General features: G+C 35.8%; 3 protein-coding genes across 3 annotated transcripts; 1 reads left to right on the forward strand and 2 right to left on the reverse strand.

The window, feature by feature from the left end:
- Positions 1-2297: 2297 nt before the first annotated feature.
- On the forward strand, positions 2298-6752 carry LOC108984651 (protein HOMOLOG OF MAMMALIAN LYST-INTERACTING PROTEIN 5). Its single transcript, XM_018956681.2, has 6 exons — positions 2298-2522; positions 2637-2737; positions 3328-3437; positions 4618-4693; positions 4876-5016; positions 5644-6752. Exons 1-6 carry the CDS (start codon positions 2429-2431, stop codon positions 6433-6435), a joined length of 1314 nt encoding a protein of 437 aa, XP_018812226.1. The 5' UTR covers positions 2298-2428; the 3' UTR covers positions 6436-6752.
- A 1190-nt stretch (positions 6753-7942) lies between these two features.
- LOC108983414 (indole-3-acetate O-methyltransferase 1-like) lies at positions 7943-11996 on the reverse strand. Its single transcript, XM_018955036.2, has 4 exons — positions 11781-11996; positions 10783-11199; positions 9437-9712; positions 7943-8682 (listed from the first exon to the last, which is right to left on the reverse strand). The coding sequence occupies exons 1-4, from the start codon at positions 11889-11891 to the stop codon at positions 8329-8331; spliced, it is 1158 nt and encodes a 385-aa protein (XP_018810581.1). The 5' UTR covers positions 11892-11996; the 3' UTR covers positions 7943-8328.
- Positions 11997-20061: 8065 nt separating this feature from the next.
- Positions 20062-25860, reverse strand: LOC108984666. Its single transcript, XM_018956697.2, has 8 exons — positions 25727-25860; positions 25081-25572; positions 24026-24407; positions 22312-23735; positions 21961-22074; positions 21538-21692; positions 20512-20633; positions 20062-20335 (listed from the first exon to the last, which is right to left on the reverse strand). Exons 2-7 carry the CDS (start codon positions 25513-25515, stop codon positions 20585-20587), a joined length of 2559 nt encoding a protein of 852 aa, XP_018812242.2. The 5' UTR covers positions 25516-25572; positions 25727-25860; the 3' UTR covers positions 20062-20335; positions 20512-20584.
- Between the last annotated feature and the right edge of the window lie 20 nt (positions 25861-25880).

Below are 25880 nucleotides of genomic sequence, written 5' to 3' on the forward strand. Positions count from 1 at the left end.
GTTGTGCTAATCTTTTTTAGAGTTTAGGTTCAGGAGTGAATTTTAAGAGCATTTTTATTGGTTTAGCCAAATATAAATACAAACTAAAATTTAACTAACAATCCCTTAAAATGATCTACATTGAAAGAGGTAAAATGCAAATATATTGCTTGCTAGCTAAAGTAACTCTATGTTTGTATGGTTACAGTTCATCCATTGAATAATTTATATTAATTTCTCTTTCATTTTATTGCTACATAACGGTTGAACCACTAATTATTTATATAGCGTGGGACCAGAAAACGTCTTTCGTTTTCCGCCCTTTGTCAGCCCTTGCCGCTTAACAAGAGCCCTGGAGTCTCCTTTGCACTGTAATAATAATTGGCCCATGAGAGACCTTATTAAGTATTGCAAAAGAAGGGCTGCCGATGGAGTTGGGCGATAATAGTTATCAGGTGAGGGAGATGCCTAGTTGTAAGTTGGCCCCCTTAAAACACATTACTTAGTAAGGATCTGGGTTCATACAAATTTACAATGGATTTGAATCACAAAATATGAGAAAAATAAATTATATAAAAAATTTTAAATTAATATTATTTTAATATTATTTTAACTAATAGATGGATAATTCAATGCGTGAATCTTTCTTGAATGGAATAGACAAAATGAAAAATATGTAATTTTAGCTTTGCCTTTGCCTAAGTTAATGATAATGCTCTAAAGGCTCTGACATGGGGTGGTTCCCCGTTGTTGACAACGTGTTTGGCATACCGATCATTGATCACCGATCTCTATCTCCTGCAACACGAGAAAAGTGAGGGCTTGGGATTGATGAAACAACTTCGATGTCTAAGTTGGAGTTCAATGTATGAGAGAACGTAAGAAAAAATATTCTAACTTAGAGTTCAATGCCAGGGGTGCCCATCTTCCCAACAGAATACTGCATTGTCACCTTTAATATGGCGTGACTCTCTCGGATAGTGTCCCCTATGGCAGGTTGGTGAGTACGGCCACCTTCTATGCATTCTGTCAGGGACATGGGACATTGTCGTGCACTCTATCAAGGACGTGTGGTTTTGCCATGATCATCGTTCACATTCTATATCTTATCCTTAAATGCGACATAACCCTGTTGTTATGTGTGCATACATGATCATGTTAGAAATGTTGGCGTCTCATCATTTCGTGCCCACCTTTTTTCCATGGGCCTTTTGCCTCCTTCTTATCCTGACTTGTGGATCAATTACGCTTTGTTTGTTGGGCTTCTCAAAAGAAGTTAGGCCCAATCCGGTAGGGAGGTAAACATCCTTCCACCTGTCATTAAAAAAAAAATCAAAATTATAATATACAATTCTACTGTACTGTACAAATTTAAAACGTAAGCTATAATTTATACGAGAGAGGACAGAAATTAGAGAAGTATACTGAATCAAAACAGTATGAGGTGGGCGCTACCGAAATGGTGCTGTGCAAGTTTCCTCAAACTCCAGAGGCGAATAATTAATTTTTCTAAAAAAGAAGGACGGAAAGGCTAAACTTAATAATTTCAAAGTCCCCATTTTTTCCGAAATCTTCGCCTATTTCCCCAAAGGGTAGTGCTATTTAAAATATTATTAAAAAAATATTTTTTTAATCCAAAAGTAAAAAATATATATTAAAAAATATTTTCTTAATCATGAAGTAAAATAAAAAATTATAAAAAAAAATATTTTTTTATAATTTTTTATTTTACTTCATAATTAAGAAAATATTTTTTAATAATATTATGATTTTTTTAAAAAATATTTAAAATAGTCATATTACAGCCCCGTTGGGGGCTCCCGTTGAGCTTAACATGTACTTTTTTTATGTGTAATTTTTAAATTTATTTTTTATATAGATTTTTTTTTTACACTTATAAATATTTTTTAAAAATAAAATAAATTTAAAATATCATTAAAAAAACATTTCCTTAATCAGAAAGTAAAAAAAAAATCATTAAAAAACACTTCCTTAATCAGAAAGTAAAAAACAAATCATTAAAAAACACTTCCTTAATCAGAAAGTAAAAAAAAAAACACTTCCTTAATCAGAAAGTAAAAAACAAATCATTAAAAAACACTTCCTTAATCAGAAAGTAAAAATAAAAACACTTCCTTAATCAGAAAGTAAAATATAAATTATTAAATATTAATTTTTATTCTACTTCGTAATTAAGAAAATATTTTTAAATAATATTATAATTTTTATTTTATTTTTTAAAATATTTAAAATTATTAAAAATATCTATATAAAAATAAATTTAAAAAATATATATAAAAAAATGCTACACGCCCCAGCGGGAGCTCCCAGCGGGGCATGTAGCATTTTCCTTCCCGAAAACCATTTTCTGTAAAATTTTCTGGAACTCTCTCTATCCGCAGTCTGCACGCAACTCTCTCTCTTTCTGTCTGCGTGTGTGCGCGCTTTGATGGCAGGCGAGAACGAGCCAGCGAAGCTACTCTTACCATACCTCCAACGAGCTGATGAGTTGCAAAAGCACGATCCTCTCGTCGCCTATTACTGTAAGTCTCTCTTTCTCAGCCCTATCCTTAAACTCTAAATCCCAAATTACTTCTAATACGAACCGTTGGATTGGATCCTTCAATTTGATGCGATTGTCTTTTTTCTGTTGTCAGGTCGATTATATGCGATGGAACGAGGGCTCAGGATTCCCCAAAGCGAGCGCACCAAGACCACAAATTCACTCCTTGTTTCCCTCATGAAACAGCTCGAAAAGGTCCACTTCTGTTTTGCCTAATATTTTTTACATAAATTTCTCGATTTTATTTTCTTAATAATCACTTCTTATTTGATTTCTGGTGGATCGGTAAGAGCTTCATCTACTCTTTTTTTTCCGAGAAAACTGGTAAAAAAAAAGCTTGCATCTTCCTGGGCCATGTTATTGAAATGGAAAACACTTTGGAACTATGTTAAGATGGTATTGTATTGCACTGGTACTGTGGCTCTCGGGCGAGTATAAATTTGCCAGTTGCCTATTCTGATGTACTCGAACATTTGTTAGAACCCGCTTTGCAGCTTAAACTTTATACAATACATGTTTCTGCTGCCTCTAATACCCTCACTTAGGTATTCCTCCATAGTGGTAACACTCAATTTGCTTGTAAGTTTTTGGCTTAAACAGTAGAGGGGTGCGATGTGGTTGTAAGAGTTCTTAGGTTTAAATCCTACCTATCAAAAGAGCACAATTTGATCATCTTTGAACGAAAGGGTTTCTCTACTTATTATGTATTGTATCCTTTCATTCAACCAGAGTTTCTCGCGATTTATTTCACCTAACTGATGTCAACTGATATTGGTTCTTTACAGGATAAGAAATCGCTGAAGTTGGGGCCTGAAGACAATATGCATCTTGAGGGATTCGCCTTAAATGTATTTGAGAAGGCGGACAAGCAAGACCGTGGAGGACGATCAGATTTGTATGTCAAATATTGTTTCATATATATGACCACAGTTAGAAAATTCATTGAATGCTGCTCTAGACTAACCTCTAGTTGTGATCTTTGAAGCTCCAGTTTTTGAGGTTTGTACCTCTTGTCGTGAGGCACTTACAAAATGCACAACTCTGGGCTTGAAGATCATTTCATTTTAATTATCTTTGATCAGTCTGTGTCTTGAAGGGGAAAAGAAAATAAACGAAGAAAATCTTGTTTTTCCTTTGAGTATCATTAAGAGTTTCTAGATATTACACATGCACTTACTTTACTGTTTACTTTGGTTTATTGAGGCGAATGGTGGGGTTTGAGTTTTCTTAACTGTAGAGCCGCTACCTATTGTGTTATAATTCCTAGAATCTTGAACGTATTGGTAAGGATAATTATTTTTTACTTATAAAAAATTGGAATCTATACCAGCTTGAACATTTTATTTTAGTTTAAGTTTGTGTGAATGAGATATGAAATGCATTTGATGAATATAAAAAAATTGGAATCTATACCAGCTTGAGCATTTTATTTTATTTTAAATTTATGCGAATGAGATATGAGATGCATTTGATGGATGATATCTTAGTTGTACTACTTCTATATGAGTATATACTGAGCTCCCCATGGTATTTGCTTATGTATGATGCAAAAATTGTGTCATACTTCACATCATGTTTTAACATCCACGCTTTAAGGCCAGCCCCTGCCTTTTGGGGTTGGGGTAGCTTGTATCAAAAGCCTTTGGGAACCATGTGCAACTTGCCTACTTGATGTAATAAAAAATCTTTATGAGTATAACAAGTCCTGCACGACTGTCTTATTGTTGGCATAACTGTCAATGACTTACTCCAAATATGATCACGGTCTGATGATCCTTGAATTCATTTACATGCTAAGGAGCCTAAGGACCTAAAATACTAGAAATCTTCGCCCCACTTGTTAAATAATAATCTTGGGTTCCATTCTGTGATTTGTCATTGCAGACTTTCAAGGTAGGGCTATGAATATTGAATATGCTCCTGTCTACTGAACTAACAATATTTAGTAATTATTGGTGGTGGATCATGTTCTTAATCGCTTACCCATGTGCAAAATGCTGTAATGATATTAAACCCTTTTTTTATATGCATTCTGTAGTTTATTCTGACATTTATTCTTTTGTACTTGTTTATAGGAATACTGCAAAAACATTTTATGCTGCAAGTATTTTCTTTGAGATTCTTAATCAGTTTGGCACACTTCCGCCTGATGTGAGTTTCTGATCATGTTATTTTTTGCTTTGTTGATTCTTTTTTACGATGCAGAAACTCTTAGAACTCAGAGGATCTGATGTTAATGATTTTGTTATTGGCTTACCAATTTGTATTTATTTGTGGTATGAGGAATAGACGAGAAGCTTTTGTAGTTTACAAGTGATGCATCTCTTTTGCAGCTTGAGGAGAAACAGAAGTATGCAGTTTGGAAAGCAGCAGATATAAGGAAAGCTTTGAAAGAAGGACGGCGGCCCAGTCCAGGTCCTCCTGCTGGTGATGATGATCTATCAGTTCCATTAAATACCCCTAGTGGTGCATATGTATGGTTCTGGACTCATGCTAGAGTAATCTTGTAAAGGGAAAGAAGGGGGGTTTTCTTAGAGTCATCTGATAAATCAGCCTGAAATATGAAAACACACCCGCACATGACACACACACACACACACACCCCCACACAGAGACTCATGTTTCCAATCACATAATAATGTGCCTGCTCATCTTTTGGCTAATGAAATTATATACTGAAGGATTTTAGGATGTTGGTTCATGAATACAGTAAAGAAGGAATAGATGTTTCTGTTCGTGGCAAATAATTGATTATTTGTTTTTTTTATGATCCATAATTTTGGATACCGTGGAAAAATGGTATGCAGTTTAAGAAGCTAACTTCGAAAAAGCCTGAGTTATTCTAACATTCTACCCATTGATTTTAACTTGAAAGGGTGATAAACTTCGCTTCTTAACTCTGCTGATTTTTATTGCTCGTAAATCAGGAGTTCAGAATTTTTCGGAAGTTAATATTTAGGTAAAACATACATTAGAAGGGTTCGTATTAGGAGAGTTCACTGGTCTTGTGATGAATGATTAGACTGTTGGGAGTATTTAGTCTGTACTTGCATTAGCTAAAAATTCATTTCATGAATCTTTTACTATATTTATTCTTGCAGGATCTTGGGCCAAGCGAAACTGCAGTTGCTGGTGGTGGACCTGAATCTTTCCCATCACCTCAGTTCCTCGATAAATTCAATGACCAGTGTTCAACGCACATTCCTCCGTCACCTCAGGCCCATGATAAAGACAATTACCATCATTCTACAAGCATTCCTCCTGCAGTTCAGTTCGATAAAGACAGCCAGCATTCTACATATGTCTCATCATCATCATCTCCTTCTTACCCTACTTCCAGTTACCCATCCCATGATTCCAGTTACCCGTCCCATGATTTTCATCCACCTCCAGCAACAAACAGATCAGAAAATCCTACTTATTCGCAGCCATACCCCCATCAGTCTTACGCACAGGAACCTCAACAGCATTTGCCTTCTAATTACGCTTCTCATGAAACTTCGTCTTCTTACCCTTATTCACATTTTCAATCTTATCCAAGTTTTTCAGAGAGCAGCCTCCCAGCTGTTCCACTTCCACCTCACTATCCTTCCTACTATCAGGGCTCTGATGCTTCGTACTCTCACCTACCAGCTCCTCCCGCAACAAACTACACAGCTGCTGCCCCGTACCATTCAAGCAGCACAAATGGGAGTGTTTCAGAACCTTCCACTACAACTACTCAAGCATATCAACATGACAGTAACTACCAGCCCTCACCAGAGAAAATTGCCGAGGCACACAAAGCTGCGAGATTTGCAGTAGGGGCACTGGCATTCGATGATGTTTCAGTTGCGGTAGACTTCTTGAAGAAATCACTTGAACTGCTGACAAATCCGTCAGCTGGTCAGTAAGTTTCTATGCCCAGCTTTGGTGGGAGTCTAGAGGTGGTTCTCTTTATGTTTGTTATATTTTGCAGGGTTTGATTTGTAGATGTGAGCGGATTTATAAATGAAATGGTTATGGTCGTGTCTTGACAAAACGGGAACCATGCAAATTATTGATATGGCCGCCTTATTCTTTGCATCTTCTCGCTTTAAGTTGGGTTTTATAGAGACAAGTCTGTCACTTTATAGATTCATGAGGGTTGCATGTGCTTGTGGGTTTGCCTCCAATCATACGAACCAGCATTGATTCCTACTTGTTTTGAATAATAAATTTTGTTACATTTTGTTGCTCTTTGTATTTAAAAATATTATATATATATATATAAAAGAGGTGTTAATTTTCAAAACTAATGTGTAGTGGGTATCAATTTTAAGCTACTTTTACGTGACAACAAACAATAAAGAGTAAACTCGAGTGGGGCGCAAAGTTCTGGACCGTGTCGAAAGTATGCGGCGGTTGTCGGATAAGAGCGGAAGAAAAAGAAAGAAAAACAGCAGTTGTGTCGGATCGGGTGTCATGAAAAATGTGGTCCTAATAGCGTGGAAGCTTTGATGTTGGAACTCCCAGTCGTCCAACCGACGCTCAGAGTGTCAGTGAATAATAACCGAAGAAGAAGGGGCAATGCTTTTTTTCTCTCTCTGGGCTATCTGAAAAGGTAGGGTGTCGGATTATCTTGGAAAAAGTGGTCACAAAAATAATGCCGGCCGGAGTGGCAGTCATCTTGGATCCTAATGGTCTAGCACGGCTAAGTTTTTAGACTTTTACCGAGCGTGTTTTTTCTCCTTTATTATTATTATTATTATTAATTTATTATTATTATTATTATTATTATTTTTTTAAATCCCAAATGCATGCATGCTGAGTATGCTTTAGAGTTTAGACTACCCCAGAAGGGCCGGGGGCCGATATTTTCATATTCTACTGATCACCAGACTAGAAGAGAGTATTTTGAGTAAGCAGGGAAGTCTATAATACTTTTTTCTCACGTGGTTAATTACAATCTTTAAATTTATTATTGTTGAAACTTGAACCACCTTTGATTGGGATTTTTCATATCAACGGAACCTTCTATAATTAATGTATCGGGATGGGGATTGGTAGCTATTTATTTTGAATTTTCATTTTAATTTGTTTTAGCATAACATATCAAATTAAGGCGATTGATTTAATTAAAGATCATATTAACTAATTATAACAAAAAGGAAAAGGTAAACGGGAGTACTGCCAAAAAAAAGGGGGAATAAATTATTTATTTAAGTGCTTAATTTTGACGAGAAGGAGATCAATAAATTATTTAAAAAAAAAAACAGACAAGAAGGGGACTAACATAACCGAAATAACTGCCATATCCTAGCCCACCACACAGTACTACTGTATTTTTTATTGCAAAAAAAAAAAAAGAAACAAAAATACAAGTTGAATTCAAATGGCACATTTAAGATAAACTCGTTAGGTAAAAAAGGAAACCCGGCCTTCATTCATAAACCCAAAGACATAATAATTAGCTATAAAGAAAGAGGAATGAAATACATATACTTGCTTTATTTACTTAGTTTGGATTCAAGGGAACACAAAGTCACAGAAGCCATCAAGTATAAAGTTACCACTACAGTAGTAAACACCACAGAAACACACAAGAGATCAGAAAGAGATCAACAATAAAGAAAGAGGAAAAAGGTAATCACAAGAGCCTTCTGATCCTACTCTCTTATCAAGTGCTTGAATCTTTCTTTCTCTATGCAATGGAATGACACTAAACATCAGTGGGGGGAAAAGCAAAAAAGATCATAATGGAAGAAGAGCAAGGGATCAAAATGCCTTTTCCCCTCTTGTTTTGATCAAGTCCTTTTTTCTTTGCTCTAAGCAAAAGAAAGAGATGCAACTATGTGAAAGAATTGTAGTTGCTCAAGTAGATCTTTAGCATGGCTTGCGGCTCGGCGCTCTACCCTTAAGAACAGCTCCTCGCTAAGCCTATCACCTATATGGGCGTCGACTAGGACCCCAGACACACTCCTACAACTGTTGGCTAGGGCTCGACCCACTTCGACTGCATCGTCCGGCCGGCTAACGACAAGAGGGCTTCCTCCTTTGAAAACCTCTAGCTTGTTAATGGCAAATGATCCATCAGCTTCAACTACCTCTCTGAAGTCTTGTAGGCTCGGTGCATATACAGGAATGTTGAAGTTGTCACGTTTCTCATTGCTAATAAGGCCCTATATATAATATATCATGTACTAGGTATTGTCAATTAGAGGAATTCAATACAAACAAAAATCATGCTAAATCTAATTAATTTCTACACTTTTATATAATAATTAATATATAATATAATATATCAGAACCATGTATAAAAATATCTGATACTTTCTCGATCGGCCTAGTAATCACTACGATCTAACCAGCCCATTACTGTAAACTCATAGATACAAAAAACCATCAACACCTTATTATAATCCCAGTACTGTACGGATTAAAGCATGCAGTTGATTAATGGACAGGATCAAAATTACATGCATTCACTTTACTTTCTAAAAAAATAACTATAGGATCAACAATGATCGGATGGATATGATTGTCTTGCCTATGCCTATGATATGATTGTGCTTTTCTACAACACTACCCAACTCCATGGTGATCATCAATAGCATGGCCGGCCCGCCCACCTTCCAACAGTAATTATTCTGCCGACACAGTGTGATCGGCGAATGGATGGCTAGATCCAGTTGTGGGAGAGTATATCAAACGGCTAGAACTGATGTGGTTCAATCATGACCAGTGAAAATTCATGATAACAAGGCATTGTAAACCAGCAAGACCTCATCATTCATCCTTCTGTATTGTGTTTTTTTTTTTTTTTTTTTTGCCGAAGATGAAAATTGACCTATGGTGTGCATGCACTATTCAAACGCAAGCACATATATTATTATCAATTTATAATTATTGCTGTGCTGGTCATGGTATGATTACCTCTTGGACAAGATCATCCCAAGCATCCTGAAAGTGGGTCCCAAAGAGGAGGCCGGCCCCACCTTGGTCTGTGGGGTCCACTGAGGTCCTCCCTAAACAGACGAGAAACATAGAGCCACCTCTCTTCATCTCCTGTGATCTTGATGCAAGGAACCCCGCCAAATCAGTTTGGAACTGTTTCCTGTATGCGTTTGCTGTGTTTTCACCTGCACCGTGGATGAACACCCTCCCTTTGTTATACGCCTTTGATCTCTTGTCTAGAACGCTATCGGGCACCTGTAACGCATGCATGTTATTTCTGGGTGTTATGTACAGATCAGAAGATATATAGTATTCTTCAAATTCAAGCTAGATCAGAAGTCTGGTTTCCTTTTTACTCTTTTGACTTGGAGTACTATTTATTAATTTCTGCAATACTCAAGTCAAACCCATTGAATTATAAGTTGAGCCGACTCGAGCAATAAGCTGCTCTGCCTACAAATTAAAGACAACCAAGTTTTCTTTTCCTCTTGATGTTTTCCTTTTTGTTGGTCCTCATCCCTAGTACTTGAAGAAAGAATATATTAACCAATAAGCTTATAAAGCTTGCTTGAAGAATATATTTACGATCATGATGAGCTCCAAGATATATATATATATATATAATGACATGGATATTGATCTTTTTTAAGGGATGATCAGTAAGATCAAATGGTTCATGAGTTTAGCTTGTTCATCTCAATTTGCAAATTATGGTACATTAGCCATGCGCGCATCCCTTTCTATCTCCTACACTTTTAACCTCCTCCCAAACACGTCAACATCATAATCTTAAGACTATAGCCGTTCAACATAATAATTTAATTAGGAAGCTGTAACAGTACCGTGACACTGGCTAGCTACTAGATTATACACGTAGAGATATATTGTAAAGAAATTATATATATATATATATCCTTAAAAATAATTCATATATTAATATATATAGACACAAGAATATGACGTACGCATGCACCAGATCATTGTTTACTAGTAAAGCTAGACGCATTTTGTTGTTTGTCGACTTCTTTTATAAAGATGAACGTTCAAAACATGCCGTATTGTCATTTTCTTTTCGGAAACAGCAGCTAACAATTTCATCCCTAGCTAATTTATTGACGTGCGGCAATAACTTTTTTGACCTTCTGAAAGTCGGCAATAGATCTGACGGCTAAGATCGATCTTCTATTCAGAGAGCCATATATACCCTCGGAAAGTTGGAAACAAACTAATTAATTAGTGGCGCATGATCATAAATTATCGCAAAAAATATGTATTTTAAGTTTATATATTATACTGATAGCGTTAATATTCGATATTTTACGTACCTGAGACAGCCAGTGCAAGGAAAATGCCGAATGGAATACATCAATGGACCTGGCCGGAAAAAGTCTCCGATAGAAGGAGCCGGGGACTCCAGCTGCAAAGTATGACCTGTGGCTGTCGGCTGCTAGGCACTCCTCCATACTACCACCATAATTGGCTTGGGGAGGGAGGAGTTGAAAGAGGGTGTTGAAATCATTACTGGGGAGGTCGGAAAAAAACGCAGAGAACTCCGGTGGCTCGTATCCCAAGGCCTCGTAGCGCTTGATCATGTGCTTGATGATGACGTCGACGATGTAAATGGTGTTGCTGCCACATGAGCATCCGAGGTCCACGACCACGAAGGGTACCTCGGAGGAGTTTAGTTGGACTCCATCTAGGGTTTCTTCGATTAAATGAAGCATGGATCGAGCATGTAGAGCCTGCATGGACAACAAGGAGGGAATTAACCTTCATTTATATATAAGAACATGAATTAATATATATACATAAAATTGAGGATTCTTTTCTTTTCGTTTTCTCTTCGATCTCTCGTTGGTCTTCCAATAATTATATAAACAGCCGTCCTTCACAAAAATATATATCGACAACCTAATAATATAACTGCTTAAATATACAATTATAATGGTGTTTTTGTGAAATTTTCTCGAGGAAATTCAAGACGCATATGAAATGACGGGTTGTCGTTGAATATTATGATTCGCTAGAAATTAATAAAGATTAGCGAATACTTTAAGTGACACTAAGTTAGACTTTGACACGGCAAGTACTGAAACAAGATATATATCTCTGTGGAGCGTGTGTGTGTGTATATATACACACGCAGACACATATATCCCCGAGCTAGGCGCCGGAAACATGTTTTTTTGTTTCTAAGAGCTAAACCATTATAATCAGAGACGGGTAATATTATTCAGATCTGAGAGAGATAGCGAGAGAGAAGAAGATCGAGGCCGAAAGGCTAGCAAATAGAAAGATGATGTACGTAAGGTCGAAAAGAAACCTGGGCTTGGGAATTGTTGGCATAGCTGGCCTCTCCTTTGCCTCCTTTCATGCTGAGCAACCTCTCAAGCTTCATGTTAGAAACCACAACGTTGTCTCCTTTAGGAGCCATAAATATATACTGCGGTATGATGGATATGCAATAGTTTATGGTTATGGGATAGGAAGAGGTACTTTGAGGAGGATGGGAATATATAGAGCTCGATGGCCGGGTAGCTGCAGCCAGAGAGAGGACCCTAGTTTGTGTTTGTTTGTACTCTGGTTAGCACGTACACACATACACAGGTAACTAGTTAATCTTTGGTTTTTGTACGTGTGGTAACTATTAACTCTCCATTTTTTCTGGTCGGTCTCTTTTAACTCTCTCTCTCTCAATATCCGTTCTCTTCTTTTTGGTCCACATTTGCAGAGGTAATAATAATTACTGTCTATTTTATAATTTTTTTTCTATTCTTTATTTTTTTGTCCTCTGATCTCATTTAATTTTTCTCCATTTTAGATTAAGGTAACTTTATTATTTTAATTTAAGAATCTGAACCATGAAAGAGACAAATATGAAATGTGCTTTAATTACAATATTTATTGCTGACATAATATTATTTAAAATATTTATCCGGGTAATAATAGATCGATATTAATGTAGGCCGGTCCGTTTCATTTTCTCTCTCTCTCTCTCTCTCTCTCTCATTTGTTCTTTGCTTTTTTGTCCTCTCTCTTTTAATAATGCATTAAAGGATGTAAAGATGTCGAGTTTGAGTTATTTATAAATAATAATAAATTGAGATAATAAAATGAGTTTTGTAAGGTTTATTTAAAATGAATTTGAATATATTTAAATGTTTAGATAAATTTAGATGTATTTATGAAAAGTTAAAAAATATTATGGATCTCATATGTAAAAAAATGTTACATTAAAAAAGATTGTAGGTTTTACGTGTAAAGAAGTGTTGAATTAAAAAAAATTATGAGCCTCAAGTGTAAAAATATTTTGAGTTGAGATAGTTTAATATTTTAAGAGTTTAGTGTTTGGGAATCCGCCCCGCACCCCGCCCCCGCATCCTGGGGGCAGGGGACAAGGGTGAAAACCCCATTCCCCACCCCATGTGGGGCGGGGAAGGGGAAGGGGTGCCCCCGCCCCGTAGGGGGCGGGTAGCACCCCTAAAATATTATATGATTCATTTCATATTTATTTCTCATTCACACTTGAAATCTTTAAATTTAAATAAAAACTTATAGAAATTCTTTCCATATTTTTTCTCACTTAGAATGCGCATAATGTAGGAGGTTTTTTAATGTTCAATCTTTTCCTTTCATTTATTGAGATTTTCTCTTTCATTTTTTGTTACCTATATACATATGTACGTAGTTACTTAATATATACGGTAGCATACATTTATAATTTTTTTATAACTATTTTTACAATTTATTTTACAATTAATCAATTCAATCACATCATTTCATTAAAAATAATTTTCAATCTTATAAATTAAACTACCCTCCATTAGACTGGAGAGCTGGCCCTAATTTTTTAGAGAGACTCTTCCTTCTATTTAGAAACTACCCAGATCAGAAACAGTGTAGGGGAGGAGCTTCATTGGCGTTCCCAAGACGCTGATCCTTCAGATGGGTGAAGAATTTCACTGAACGGAGTGACACGTGAGCCACACGTGTGGCCCAAATGGAAAGCATGTATTCCACGCGCCACCACTCAAGATACCTTTTTGCCACCACGTACGGTTTTTCTGGATCTAGGACCACCGACTATTTTAGACCTAACCATCCACCATACCACCAGGGTGACGTGTGGCCCTCACGGGCCATCACAGCTGTTATTTGTGTTTTTTTTATTCCAATGTTGAAAATGCGAATTTCTATCTTTCCAATATGCAATCCGTTATATTCCCATGAATTTTTAATTTATGTAATGTCTTTTGTTTTTAGAAAAAAAAACACAGTCTCTTAGACTTTTGTTCGTAGAGCGTGTCCTCAACTCATTCTTAGACGGATAAGATGGAGTGTGGGGTTTGGTTAACCCTACTTCGTCTTAGACGGAGTTTGGGGTTTGGTTAACTCTGTCTTGGATATAATAGTGTTGTCTCTCAAACTTTAGGTCTATAGAGGTTTGCAGCTTGAACTAGACCATGTCAATCACGAGTGTGTACTTGGGAGCTATTAATGTTATAGTTGGCTTGTAATGTATATTTCAGGTCAAGTTTGTAATGTCCGTTATTAATTAATACAATATGCTTTTATAAAATTAAAAAAAAAAAAAAAAAAAAACTACCCTCCATTAATATTTTTATTGAGTTATAAAATAGTTATAAGTTTAAGGTGAGGTCTACTTTTTTATAAGGGTTTGCATGAGACTTATCTATTTGAGATTTGTACAAATCATTTCTCATATATTATATCATTACAACATAAACTTCATAGAAATAACCCTTATATGCACAAACGGCTCCATTAGGATAGTGAAAGTATTTCATCTAATCTAATCTAATCTCATCGCATCTCATCATTACAATTTTTTTAAATTCTCACACAAAATATAATAATCAATTCAACTTTTTCAATTCTCAAAACAATAATAATATTAAAAAATAATATTCTAATAATATTTTATTTAACTTTTAACTTTCATCTCATCTCAATTCACTATTCAAATAGCACCCCTAAATTTTACAGAGATGAAAAAAAAAAGGACTTACAGTAATAAAAGTATCACTCTTCACGCACTGTTTATATAAATAGTACATGATCAACTAAGTTACCTTTTTAATTATGTTGTGTTTTTTTTTTTTTCATCCCGTGAAATCCCTTTTAACAAACATTTTCCATGATTCCATCAAGCTACAAATTGTTGATCTTTATGCGATAAATATAAAAATTACATAAAATTTAAAAAATGAAAAAGTAGTACTACGTACTTATATGCCGGAGTAGTAGTACTAGTAATAGTACACATGCACATCGAATAAATATGGCCTTTTAAATTTCTTTCCAAGATCTTACAAGCAACTTTTTAATTTTTTTGAAATAAACTTACATGCAACTTACAAATTAAAGTAGGCCAAGCTTATTAATGACGCTGGATTTTCATGTCTACATTAATATCCGTATGATCATGAAATTAACTGCCGGCCAAAACTTGCTCCGGCTAATAAGGATGGCAACCAAATCCGGCCTTGTCAAGTATTAATTAAGGAAATCTTCTTTACATTGAGGACGTTCTCTATATATAATAATAGAAAAATTCTTCTCATCAGCCGCTATTTACGGTCCCAAACTCCCACACCCTACACTCTATGAAAAACACTTCCATATCTTATGAAAAACGAATAATTCTACTTATCATTCTACACATCACACATCACACACCACATATATTTTATTTTATTTTTTTCATTTTTCCTATAATAAATATGTGGTGTATGAATGATAAATAGAACAACTCAATTACTTTAACAAAAATAAAATAAAATAAAAATAAAAAATAATATTAAAATATGTAAAGTGTGTGGTGTGGGATGATGAATAACATTCCTCATGAAAAATACTCTCACACCTTATGAAAAAGCTATTACATATAAGTATAGGATATGAGAGTCAATAGTAGCTAGTGAATAGTAACACTCATAATAATATATTAGTTTGTGTCTGATTTTAGAATTTAAAGTGGAAGGGATATTATATAGATCGATGCTAGACTTTATAGCATTAATGCTTATTAATCTCTCTCTAGTTAGGGAATCTTCCCTTTTTTTTTTTTTTATACATTTTAGTGATGTTATGTTTCTTTGAAAAACCTTTTAATGAGTTCGAACGTTATATTATTATAAAAAACACTCATTAATTGTTATTCATAAAAGGAATTATATAATTAGACACATCGATCAAAGAAGGAAACTTTGGATCAAAGAAGGAAATCAATGTAAAGCAATTAATATAGAAAGAGAAATGTTTTAGCTACAAAAAAAATTATATAAAAATAAAATTTAAAAACTAATATAATCTCTTTGTGTCGTACATAAGATAATAAAAATATTTTTATTATAAAATATATTTAACATATCATATGAAGTCACATAAATTTATAAATTTATTTTTATAAAATGACTGTATGACTGTAACAATTCTAACTTCTGATTATTTTTATGTACATAATTATTATAGGCTTTCATGATGCATGTTATGATTTCTTCGAAAAACCTTTTAATGAGTTCGTATTATTAAATACACAATTAATATATTGTAATTGTCACTTTTTCAACAGACTATTAAGCCACAGTACCCCGGCCCATTCGAAAAGAGAAAAACTAAAAAAATAAGAGGTGGTACCAATTTAATAAAGGAACTTTAAAGAATAAATATTATTTTAAAAGAAAAGAACACGATCAACCAGATAGAAGTTTCCAATTAGGGAAACAATCGGCCCGTTATATGCAGATAAGCATGATAACCTTAATACTGTTTACAGCATTACATGACATAAGTGTGTCTGCAATATTGAAATATTTCTTATAGTGATCTTCAATCTATAAAATAATTAATTAGAGAGAATTATTGACTAATAACAGTCGACAATTAGAACATTTACTTATATATAAAATAATTAATTATCTAAGGAGAGTTATTGCCTAATAACAGTCGACAAGAACATTTACTTATATACACATTGAATGAAAACATTGAAAAGATGACAATTATATATACTTGTTATAAAGCTAGCGGTCCTATGTATTTTTTTGGCCTCTTCAAATATAATATCAGGCAATCCGTGATTGAGGTTGGAGGCTCGATCTCATAGAAAAATTTATAAGCATTACAGATATAAAGAGATTATATAAAAATAAATTTATAAATTGATATTATTTCATATGATATATTAAATATTTTTATAATTTAGTATATTATAATAAGTTAGATTAATTTATAAATTTATTTTAATAAAATATTTTTGTGATTAAAATATTTCTAATAAAAATTTTACTCAAAACTAACCCACCACGAAACTTTAACTTAAAAAAATAGAAACAAAAGAAAAATATTTTGAAAGTGTAAGTTAATTCGATAGTCGTGTCAGCATAAAGACTAAAGAGAGAGCTAGCTGGGCTTTAAGCTTTCAGTAGATAATTGGGATCGGGAAGATCTATGTATAAAAGCCGAATGGTCAAGATTCATTAATTATTCGTTAATTGATATATAAAAACCAATATCACCCCAGAAATCAAGGTTCAGTTTGTACCTAACCTTTTTTAAACTACTAACTAGACTACTAGTCTCTGTTGGGTTAATGTTGCTATTCAGGCAACAATTTTAAGCCACCTCCACAACCTTTTATCAGCGCGTCTTAGCCACCTTCAATTTTTTTTTTATAAATAAAATCGATATTTTATCGGAAGAAATTCTATTTACAGTCTCGATTCTCGAATAAGAAATTGTGTGTATAATCTTATTGATAAATAGGTAAAGGAGAAAAAATATCATTTTAAAAAAGATATTTTTATATTTTTTTAAATATAATTGTATGAATTTACATGAACAATCTCTATTTGAAAATTATATATATATAGACTAACTCTTTTATCAGTGTGTCTTAGGATATGCAAAGTGCTTATTCTCACATGCAAAATTATTATTTTTTATAATAAAAATATTTTTTTTAAATATTTTAAATTTACATACTACTTTAAAACTATATTTAATATTATTTTTAAACAAACTAAGAGGGAAAGAGTCGAGGACAAGCCAATCACCTTAGATCTGCAGCACCATACGCACTCTAGAATGGAGTGGGAGAGGAATTAACCGAATTTGCGCTACTGATCTTTTGATCTTTATAATCTAAAGACCCGGAATCTTGTTCTCTCCCTAGTGTCATGACTCATGACCCTTTCTTTCCAAACTGATCTATAAAAGTCCACAACGCCGTGATAGTCGCCAATTCACGTGAAACTAGGCTGAGTACCATTTCTTCTTCTTAATTACGTGACCTTTATATCTTTAATTAACCTCCTAACTGACCTACCTACAAGGCTATACAACATAGGTTTAGGTTATAATATCTTATAACTTGTTGTATCCTCTTAATTAATCCATGCAAAGATATAAAGTAACTACGTACGTTCTTCTTGGTTATGATGATGAGCTAGTCGACCCCTGGCCTGCTTCAAAACTATATATCATTGCCGTTGAATAGGTGCTTCGATCTCTGTATTTTATATATATATAAGTAATGTAATTGATTGATGCAATCCATTTGTTGTAGCTTTATAAACAGAGGATGGTGTGGAAAAGTTTTGTCCTTTAATTTGATCATAAAGGGAAGTGGTCAAAAAAGATGCATGGTAGTTATATTATCTTCCTTTGAATCTATAGAGTTTTCGAGTATTCACTATGTCCATTGTCCCCCCCCATTTGGATTTTGACTGAGGACTCTTTGGTCAAGGGCTTCGGAGTAGTACTTCAGAATGGCCTTGAAAGTATAATATTATTGATGAGTATTTGTTGGGCGGCTGCTTTTTGTTTATATCTTGGACTTATCTTCCAAAAGGAACCCAGTATTATCTGTACGTCCAACCATGCATGCGAGGTTCTTGGGACTTAACCAACATGAAATTCTAGCGAATATTGTTGCTTTAAAATTTAAAGCTGGCGGAACTTCATTCATTCATTCATTACAGACAAAACCCATCTTGGGTTTGGTAGGCTGGGATTACTCTTGTGTTCATTCAACCCAAAAAATCTTCTGTGGCAAACTGTAAGTTTGGTTACTTTTGTATGTACTTTTTCTCTAGACTAGCAAGTAGTTTTCTTTTCTAGAGTGGTCTGCATGCACTTAGATGGAGATGAGATCTTTGTATGCTACGGCTTAATGGCATGCTTACTAGAGACCAGATCTCTAGCCTCTTAAAGATATTGTTTGAATATGCATGTACACCATTTTAAAAACTCTCACATCAACCTTGGTGATCTGCAACCCTCGAGAGGAACAGCCCCTACCCACAATCAATTGAACATAGTAATGGTTCGGTACTATATTTACCAGGCAAAACCAGACATAAGTGTGGGTCTTGTCACAACAAAAATAAAGCCTATGTTATAGAGTTTCACGAAGAAACATTTACTAGGTTATAGCCCTCTGTTTATTTTTAATATATTTTGATTATATTTATCACGTTTCGACTGTTTTCCCGTGTAGAAGTGGGACATTGGCTACGCTGATTGGTTAAGGTGCAGAGATTTTCGCATCCCTAAACATAGCTTTTCCTACAAATAAGAAGACAAAAAACAGGGAGGATGAAAATGAGGCAATTTTCCATGGATTCCATATGCCATCTAATTTATCTCGCACACAGAGAGAGAGAGAGAGAGAGAGAACAGATTATAATAATAGCAAAGGAATTAATGCGAATGGATCCATCTTAAGCAACCATAAATAAAACTTCGATTGAGGTATAACCCTATGTAGCTATAATAACCTTATTCAATGGTTTTGGGAATCGCAGCTCAACGTGAAATTCAGGGTCCGGAAACTATAATATGGTAAAGGGATTGGATCACGGACACTCGTACATTTACAAGCTTTTCCCTCTTCTTTTCTTTTCTTTTCTTTCTAAATATCCAATTCGCAGTCAAATTTTACCACATGCTCAAGAAGCTACTTCAAATCTTGTTCATTCATGCTCTCTTTTTTTTCTTTCGGCTCAAGACTTGACATTGTAGACTGCACATCGAGAGAGACTGAATAACCCCCACCAAGCCAATAAATTTGAAAAGGAAAACAATTGGGCCCATCCATTGACAAATTAGAATTCAAGGGCAAAAGAAGTCGTACTCTCCTTCCCCCCCCCCAAAAAACTTTTTTGACTAGCCTATTCCAAACTTTGTTTCAAGCTTTGTGCAGCATGATCTCGGATAAAAACAAGAAACAAAAGAAAAGAAAAAGGTGCGTGCAGCGCGAGATAGTGATCTGATTGCGCTTGAATTCTAATTTGTTACATTTTAAAGGGTTGTTACATTTGTGATCTGATTATGCACGTTCATTGCGCCCAATTCAAAGCCTCACCAAAGCTTTAAAACTTAAAGTGTGATGAGAATTTTGTATTTTGTTGAAAGTTTAAAATATTATATTTTAATATTATTATTGTTTTAAAATTTGAAAAAATTAAATTGAGATTTGAAAAAATTGAATTATTTATTATATTTTATATAAAAATTTTAAAAAGGTATAATGATCAAACGAGAAATTTGTGTTTTGTCTCACCTCCAAAACACAATCATGAGCTATAATAGATTTTTGCACACATTCCCACTTCGATTCCCTGCTCCTTATGTATAGAGTACCAGTAGAAGTAATCAAATTACACCAAAACATTTTTTTTTAGGGGGAGAGAAAATGTCAATAATGAGCACGAGAAAACAAAGAGGCCAAAAAAAAAAAATACAAATTGGATTGCTATTTGAGATAATACAGACTAAAATCACAGCTACATATTGTACAGGAATGAATATTGGAACTTCCTTACTCTGAATGCCCCAAGCGCTATAGCCTACCTGTACTGACAAATAATTTATTAAAGATCCACCACAGAAACTCAGCAAAGAACAATTTATAAATAACTAAAACTATCGCCATCCTTTATCATATAAAGTCCGCATCTAAGATTTCAATAAAAAGTGAAAAAAAAAAAAAAAAACAACTTAAAAGTACTGGTTCACATATGAGATACCTGATTAAAGAGAGCACCAAAAAGGTGCAACAACCTAGACCACATCCATCGCCGAAATATGTGCATGACGAGATTAACTGGGAACCGGTTGAAACACCCCTTTAAACTCATCATAAAACCATCTGCAGAACGAAATTGTTCTCCCATTAACAAGAGCCAAGATCAGCCAATTCATTCTCAGCTAGAAAAAATTAATAATAATAATAAATTGCCTTTATTTAATACCATAATACTAATAAACAAGCACTGGATCGTCTTCATTCAGCATGGATTTGCAGACAGCACATCAAGGACAGGACCCAATCAGACAGAGGGATTGTGATGGGGCAGATTTCATTGGGTCTGTGCCCTGCCCCATCGCCAGTGGAGCAGGTTTGGAGTTCGACTTTCCCCAATGTGGGTTTGGACTAGGGACAGGTTTCAATCTACTCTGCCCCATCAAACCCTGAATAGAATTAACTATGCACAAGAGGTGGTAAACCGTAAAATGCTTACAACCAGAATTCAAGTACAAAACCTAAAAAAAAAAAAAAAGACTATCCTCCTTAGAAACATGTAACAAGAAGTCGTCTGAAGAAGAGACTCACGATAAGCATCATCTCACTCTAAACAATAATACTTTAATTATCTCATCTTTTTTTCCTGTTGATAGTGAGATAAGTTAAAGACCCGAACTGTTCAAATAAACCCATAACCTGTATAGGTGGATCGCATCAAACTTTTGCTTTGAGTGGAGTAAACTAATCCACATCATCACTAATACTCAACAGGGGATTAACATAGCATACTTTCAGCAACTTTCATTACACAAAAAGTTGTCAAATTTTCCATGCGTGTATGCACACACGCAAAACCATGCCATAGATATATTCTATTTTCTCCTTTAAAATGAAACTGTGATAAGTAATGAACCGATTGTAGTAAGAAGTGACTTCTCCGCCACAAGTGCGGGTGCATTAATGAAATTTATGGGGTATCAACCACTGTGAAAAAAAAAAAAAGAGAGTAAAAAGTGATGAGACATACTTGCACAAGAAAACTGGCTGTAATCCAATTTTTGCATCCATTCCTGCCTGACTTCTTCTTTCTCTTTCTTCACTAAACATAATAGGAGGGAGAACTTCACACGGGCCTTGGATTAAACCAGCCATTATCGTGCTTTCATGGTTTGATTCATATACCTATAGCAGCATAATGATTCATATGAGATTTCATGGAGAGGAAAGAGAGCAATATTGGACCATAACACACAACACTGGATGCAATGATGGAGGTGTATACTACTTTTTAATCAAGTTTGATGTGGCTCTGGGTGCATCCCTAGGACCAAAATCTCATAAGGTCACCACACAATTCCACGTTGACGAATAAGTTAAGAACAAGAAAGAATATATAATTTTTTTGATAGGTAAGAACAAAAAAGAATAAATAAACAAGAAAACTGTTCACCTCATTGCTCTCAGGGCTACAGGGGCGTCCAACATTCTCAGGCAAGTCACCAGGAAAGTAGCATCTTGTGACAATAACCCACTTTGATCCAGTTCTGCTATCCTCCCACATGGACTGCAGTCAAAAACAAAAATCAAGACTTACTCCACATTATAACCTATAGCAAATAAATGCATTTAAAAGATGCAATAAATGATAAGGAGCTCCAAAAGAGAACAATCTACAACTATTCAATACAAAGTTGTAACCAAGAAAAATGGATTGTATCAGACATAAATTAAATTTAATGATGGGTGTAGGTGCACAAGTATTACAGCTTGAACCATCATAGAATGCCCAAAATGTGCTTGCCTGAAGCTTGGAGGGAATCAGTTCGCCATGATTGGAACGAAAAAGAGCATGATCCTGCAGTTTGTAAATTACTCCACTGACCCTACAAGACTGGTAGAATGATTTCCCGTCTAAAACATGCACAACATTGCCAATCCATTCAACACCATGCAAACCGTCCGAAGGAGATCCCGAATGTTCACTAGCCCCACTAAAATTTGGCAAAGCTCCAGAAGGATTTGCCTGTGCAACAAGTTGGTCATATTGCTTGGTATCATCTCCAGAAGTATGCCCACTATTTTGTCTGATTTGAGAACTTTCTGGTTCTTTGATAGTGAGATCACTGTCAGAACAATACTTTGATGGAACCTCAGCACAGTTCAACGGGAATGTCCAGTCAACAACTTGTGAGTTGTGCAAGGGTTGGGGATGGTCAGATTTAGCAGGAGGCTCTGTTTTTTCTTCTAAGGATCTCTCTTCACGTGTAGATAATTCACAATCCTTGATCTGTTGAGAAGAATTTACGCTTGGTGCGCCAACAGAAGGAGAAACACAGGCTGCCCCAAAGACTGTCAATGGGATATTTGGGGGCACTTCAGAAAAAGGTTTTTCATCCACAATTGTACTTTTGGATGCAATGTTATTTCCATGAGTTTCTCTAGCATTGGGAATCTTTACATCAGATGCCGACTCAGCATGATTGGTGCCTGTAGTACCAGTATGTGCAGGACTCTGTAGACCGGAGCTTCCATTTGCTGCCATCTTTTGCTGATTGACCTTTGGATCTACAGTTCCCACTTTCTTCTCTGAAGATGACACCTTTATGGCCATGTCAGAAGTTACGTTTGGTTGATTTGTACTACTTCTCATGACGCGACCATATTTTGGGGGCAAAGGTTTCCCTTGGGTTAATGCCAAGCACCTCATGCAATGCCATTCACCTCTGGGAATTCCTTTTTGATTAGGCTGCAGACACTTTAAGTGATATCCTTTCTCACAAGCATCACAGAGAAGTACATTATCCACCTCATTGATTGTTAGCTGGCACGTTTGGCATGTTATTGCCTTGTTCATGTAATCCCTCGACGGAGGAGTCCATTTAGGATGTTCAGGACGCTGTGGCTGTAATAACTTCTGAACAAGCTTAGCAACTTCATTGTGATTATTACCAGTTGAAGGGCCTTGGACAAAGCTCATGCCCTGCAAAGGCGGATGCATGGTAGGTGAATTCCCAGGTGCTGTTTGTGTTATAAATGACCTAAAGCTCTGATCTCTTGCTGCTTGAGGAGCAACTCGTGACATACTCACATCGACAGTTCCCTCAACCTTTGCATAAGTGTGATTTGGAACCTTGTATTCTTGTCCACTTTTAGCCGTAGAGGCAGATTGGGTTTGTATGGACCATGTAGGCGCATTCACCAGTGAATGATTTGTGGAAGAATTTGCTGCAAACAGAAAATATAAGAAATACAAATACTTGTAACATGAGCATCGGGAAAGTGACATCAGGGTAGTTCTAACAAATTACTAGCTAAAAAGATAAAATGGGGAATATCATGCCAACGTGACTCCATCCCATGTCATGTATATTATATGTGCAAGAATTCTCCAGGCAGGCTTTCCAGGATAATGTTTTTCAGTTCTTTTATAGAATAACAAACATTAAAACTCAGAAATCGTAATATTATTATGCAGATGAAGTGTATCTCCATATTTCAAAACAGGGGAACGTTACCTGGTAATTGTGATGCAAAAGAAGACCCATTTGATCCTCCATCCAATTTGAACTGTACTCTTTCAACTTTAGGTAATGGTACGGAAGTAGGATCTCTTCCTAAATGACTGCTAGATGATCCTCTAGACATCATAGCTGGTCTAACTTCGTTGGTGGGCATTTGATACTGTAGGGATGCAGAAGTTGTTGTTGCAGAAGCATGACCTAAAGGTGAAGCTGAGATGCCTCCTGAAGAAATTGCCGGATGACTTGGTTTATCTGATGGAAAACTCCGCAGAGTATGTGATGCCCCACGGTTTTCAGGTAATGTACTAGAGCTTGGTTGCACGGGGTGAGAAGTATATGTAGAAGTATGAGCAGCAAAATTCTTAGACTCATCCATCTGGGGGAAAACAAGCATCATGGCAATCCATCATTTTCTGCTATATAATTATCTTCCCTAAATACCAAAGCCTACAAAGCAGTATGCCTATTTGGCAGCACTGAACTAACTTTGTGTTGTATTTCAATATCAAAGACAGTATAAATATAAACCATGAGACCAATAGAGGGATACTACAGTATAAGAACACTCTTCTGATTGCATGCCGATTTACAAATAATCTCTTTTCTACAATACCCATCTGATCCAGGGCTCAAAACACCACCTTTACTTCATACGCAACATCTATCTCTGCTATATTCATTCTTGGAGTTATCGCCGAGGACAAGATCCTCAAACTAAGCAAAACATTCTCAGTAGCAACACCCGAACGAAGGTTTTAGAATTTTAATTCTTTTGGATTCTAATCTTATAATTTTTTGTGTGTAGTTTTTTGGATTCTAATCATTGAAACAAACATGCAAATTCAGGATTCTAAAACGTAAAAAACAAACCTAAGACTTAAAACATCAATTTCATAAACTCCACTACATTTCTCTAACAACTAAACAGTTATACCACAATAGTGTTATCAAATTACGATATCACTTAAAAGGAGAACTTTACACCAATCCAGATTAAACGAAACGTATGTGGAAAAACCGCATCCAAGAGATAAAATCGGAATCCTTACCTTTCTCTTGGCATTGTCAAGCTTCTCCTTGATCGTCAATTTGGGAGCTCGAAACCCTAGCCTTTGATCCTTCACCTTCCCATTAAGCCCCAAATCCTCAATGACAGTCCCAATCGCTTCCCTACCCACCACATCCTTGGGCGCCAAGGCCGCACAAGCCTCCACCAGCTTGGCCCTGGCCTCCGCCATCAAATCCACCTCAGCCTCGGTGGGGCTCTTCCCGCCTCGCATCCTCGCCATCGTGGAGAGCACAAGTACGATCTCCGCCACTCTCTTCAGCTCGAGGCCCGGACCAGGCTCAATCTTGGCCCTCTTGGTCGACCGGGACCCCAAATCCCCGTCTCCCCCGCCGTCCTCAATCATCCCGTTGTCCCCAGTCAAAACCGCCGACGCTTCGGTTAATTCCATTGGTTCAACACCCGCCGTCTGATCCATTGTTTAGAGAGGAAAAGCCCAAGACGACGCCGTTCCAGTGGATATATTCCAAGAGACCTGCAAGAGAGGGGTCGGAGGGGAGGGGTTAGACATGCGGGGGAAGAAAGGGAGAGCGAGAGCGAGGGAGAAAGAAAGAGAAAGAGAAGGGTTTTAGGGGGATTTTGAATTTGTTTTTGTATTTTGTTGTAATTAAGGTACGTTAATTAGAAACCTTTTTGGCGGGTAATTTAGGAACGCAGACAGAAAGAGATAGAGAGCTATTATTGTGTATGTGAGTGAGAAATAGTGCGAAGAGGTAAGAGTTTTGTGAGAGAGAAGAGGTGCGGGTGGCTGAGCAGACCGATATTGAGAGAGAAAGACAGAAG

Source organism: Juglans regia, chromosome 2 (assembly GCF_001411555.2).
Source record: "Juglans regia cultivar Chandler chromosome 2, Walnut 2.0, whole genome shotgun sequence".
Lineage (NCBI taxonomy): Eukaryota > Viridiplantae > Streptophyta > Magnoliopsida > Fagales > Juglandaceae > Juglans > Juglans regia.

What these genes read in the sequence shown, in the direction of transcription:
- LOC108984666 (XM_018956697.2), bottom strand. Translation starts at nt 25,515, where the DNA reads ATGGATCAGACGGCGGGTGTTGAACCAATGGAATTAACCGAAGCGTCG. An exon ending in TGATTCCCTCCAAGCTTCAG is followed by an intron (nt 22,075 to 22,311) that starts GCAAGCACATTT and finishes TTTTGACTGCAG; the next exon opens with TCCATGTGGGAGGATAGCAG. An exon ending in CAGCCAGTTTTCTTGTGCAA is followed by an intron (nt 20,634 to 21,537) that starts GTATGTCTCATC and finishes TTCGTTCTGCAG; the next exon opens with ATGGTTTTATGATGAGTTTA.
- LOC108984651 (XM_018956681.2), top strand. Translation starts at nt 2,429, where the DNA reads ATGGCAGGCGAGAACGAGCCAGCGAAGCTACTCTTACCATACCTCCAA. An exon ending in TCATGAAACAGCTCGAAAAG is followed by an intron (nt 2,738 to 3,327) that starts GTCCACTTCTGT and finishes GGTTCTTTACAG; the next exon opens with GATAAGAAATCGCTGAAGTT. An exon ending in ATACCCCTAGTGGTGCATAT is followed by an intron (nt 5,017 to 5,643) that starts GTATGGTTCTGG and finishes TTATTCTTGCAG; the next exon opens with GATCTTGGGCCAAGCGAAAC.
- LOC108983414 (XM_018955036.2), bottom strand. Translation starts at nt 11,891, where the DNA reads ATGGCTCCTAAAGGAGACAACGTTGTGGTTTCTAACATGAAGCTTGAG. An exon ending in CCTTGCACTGGCTGTCTCAG is followed by an intron (nt 9,713 to 10,782) that starts GTACGTAAAATA and finishes CATGCGTTACAG; the next exon opens with GTGCCCGATAGCGTTCTAGA. An exon ending in GGGATGATCTTGTCCAAGAG is followed by an intron (nt 8,683 to 9,436) that starts GTAATCATACCA and finishes TATTATATATAG; the next exon opens with GGCCTTATTAGCAATGAGAA.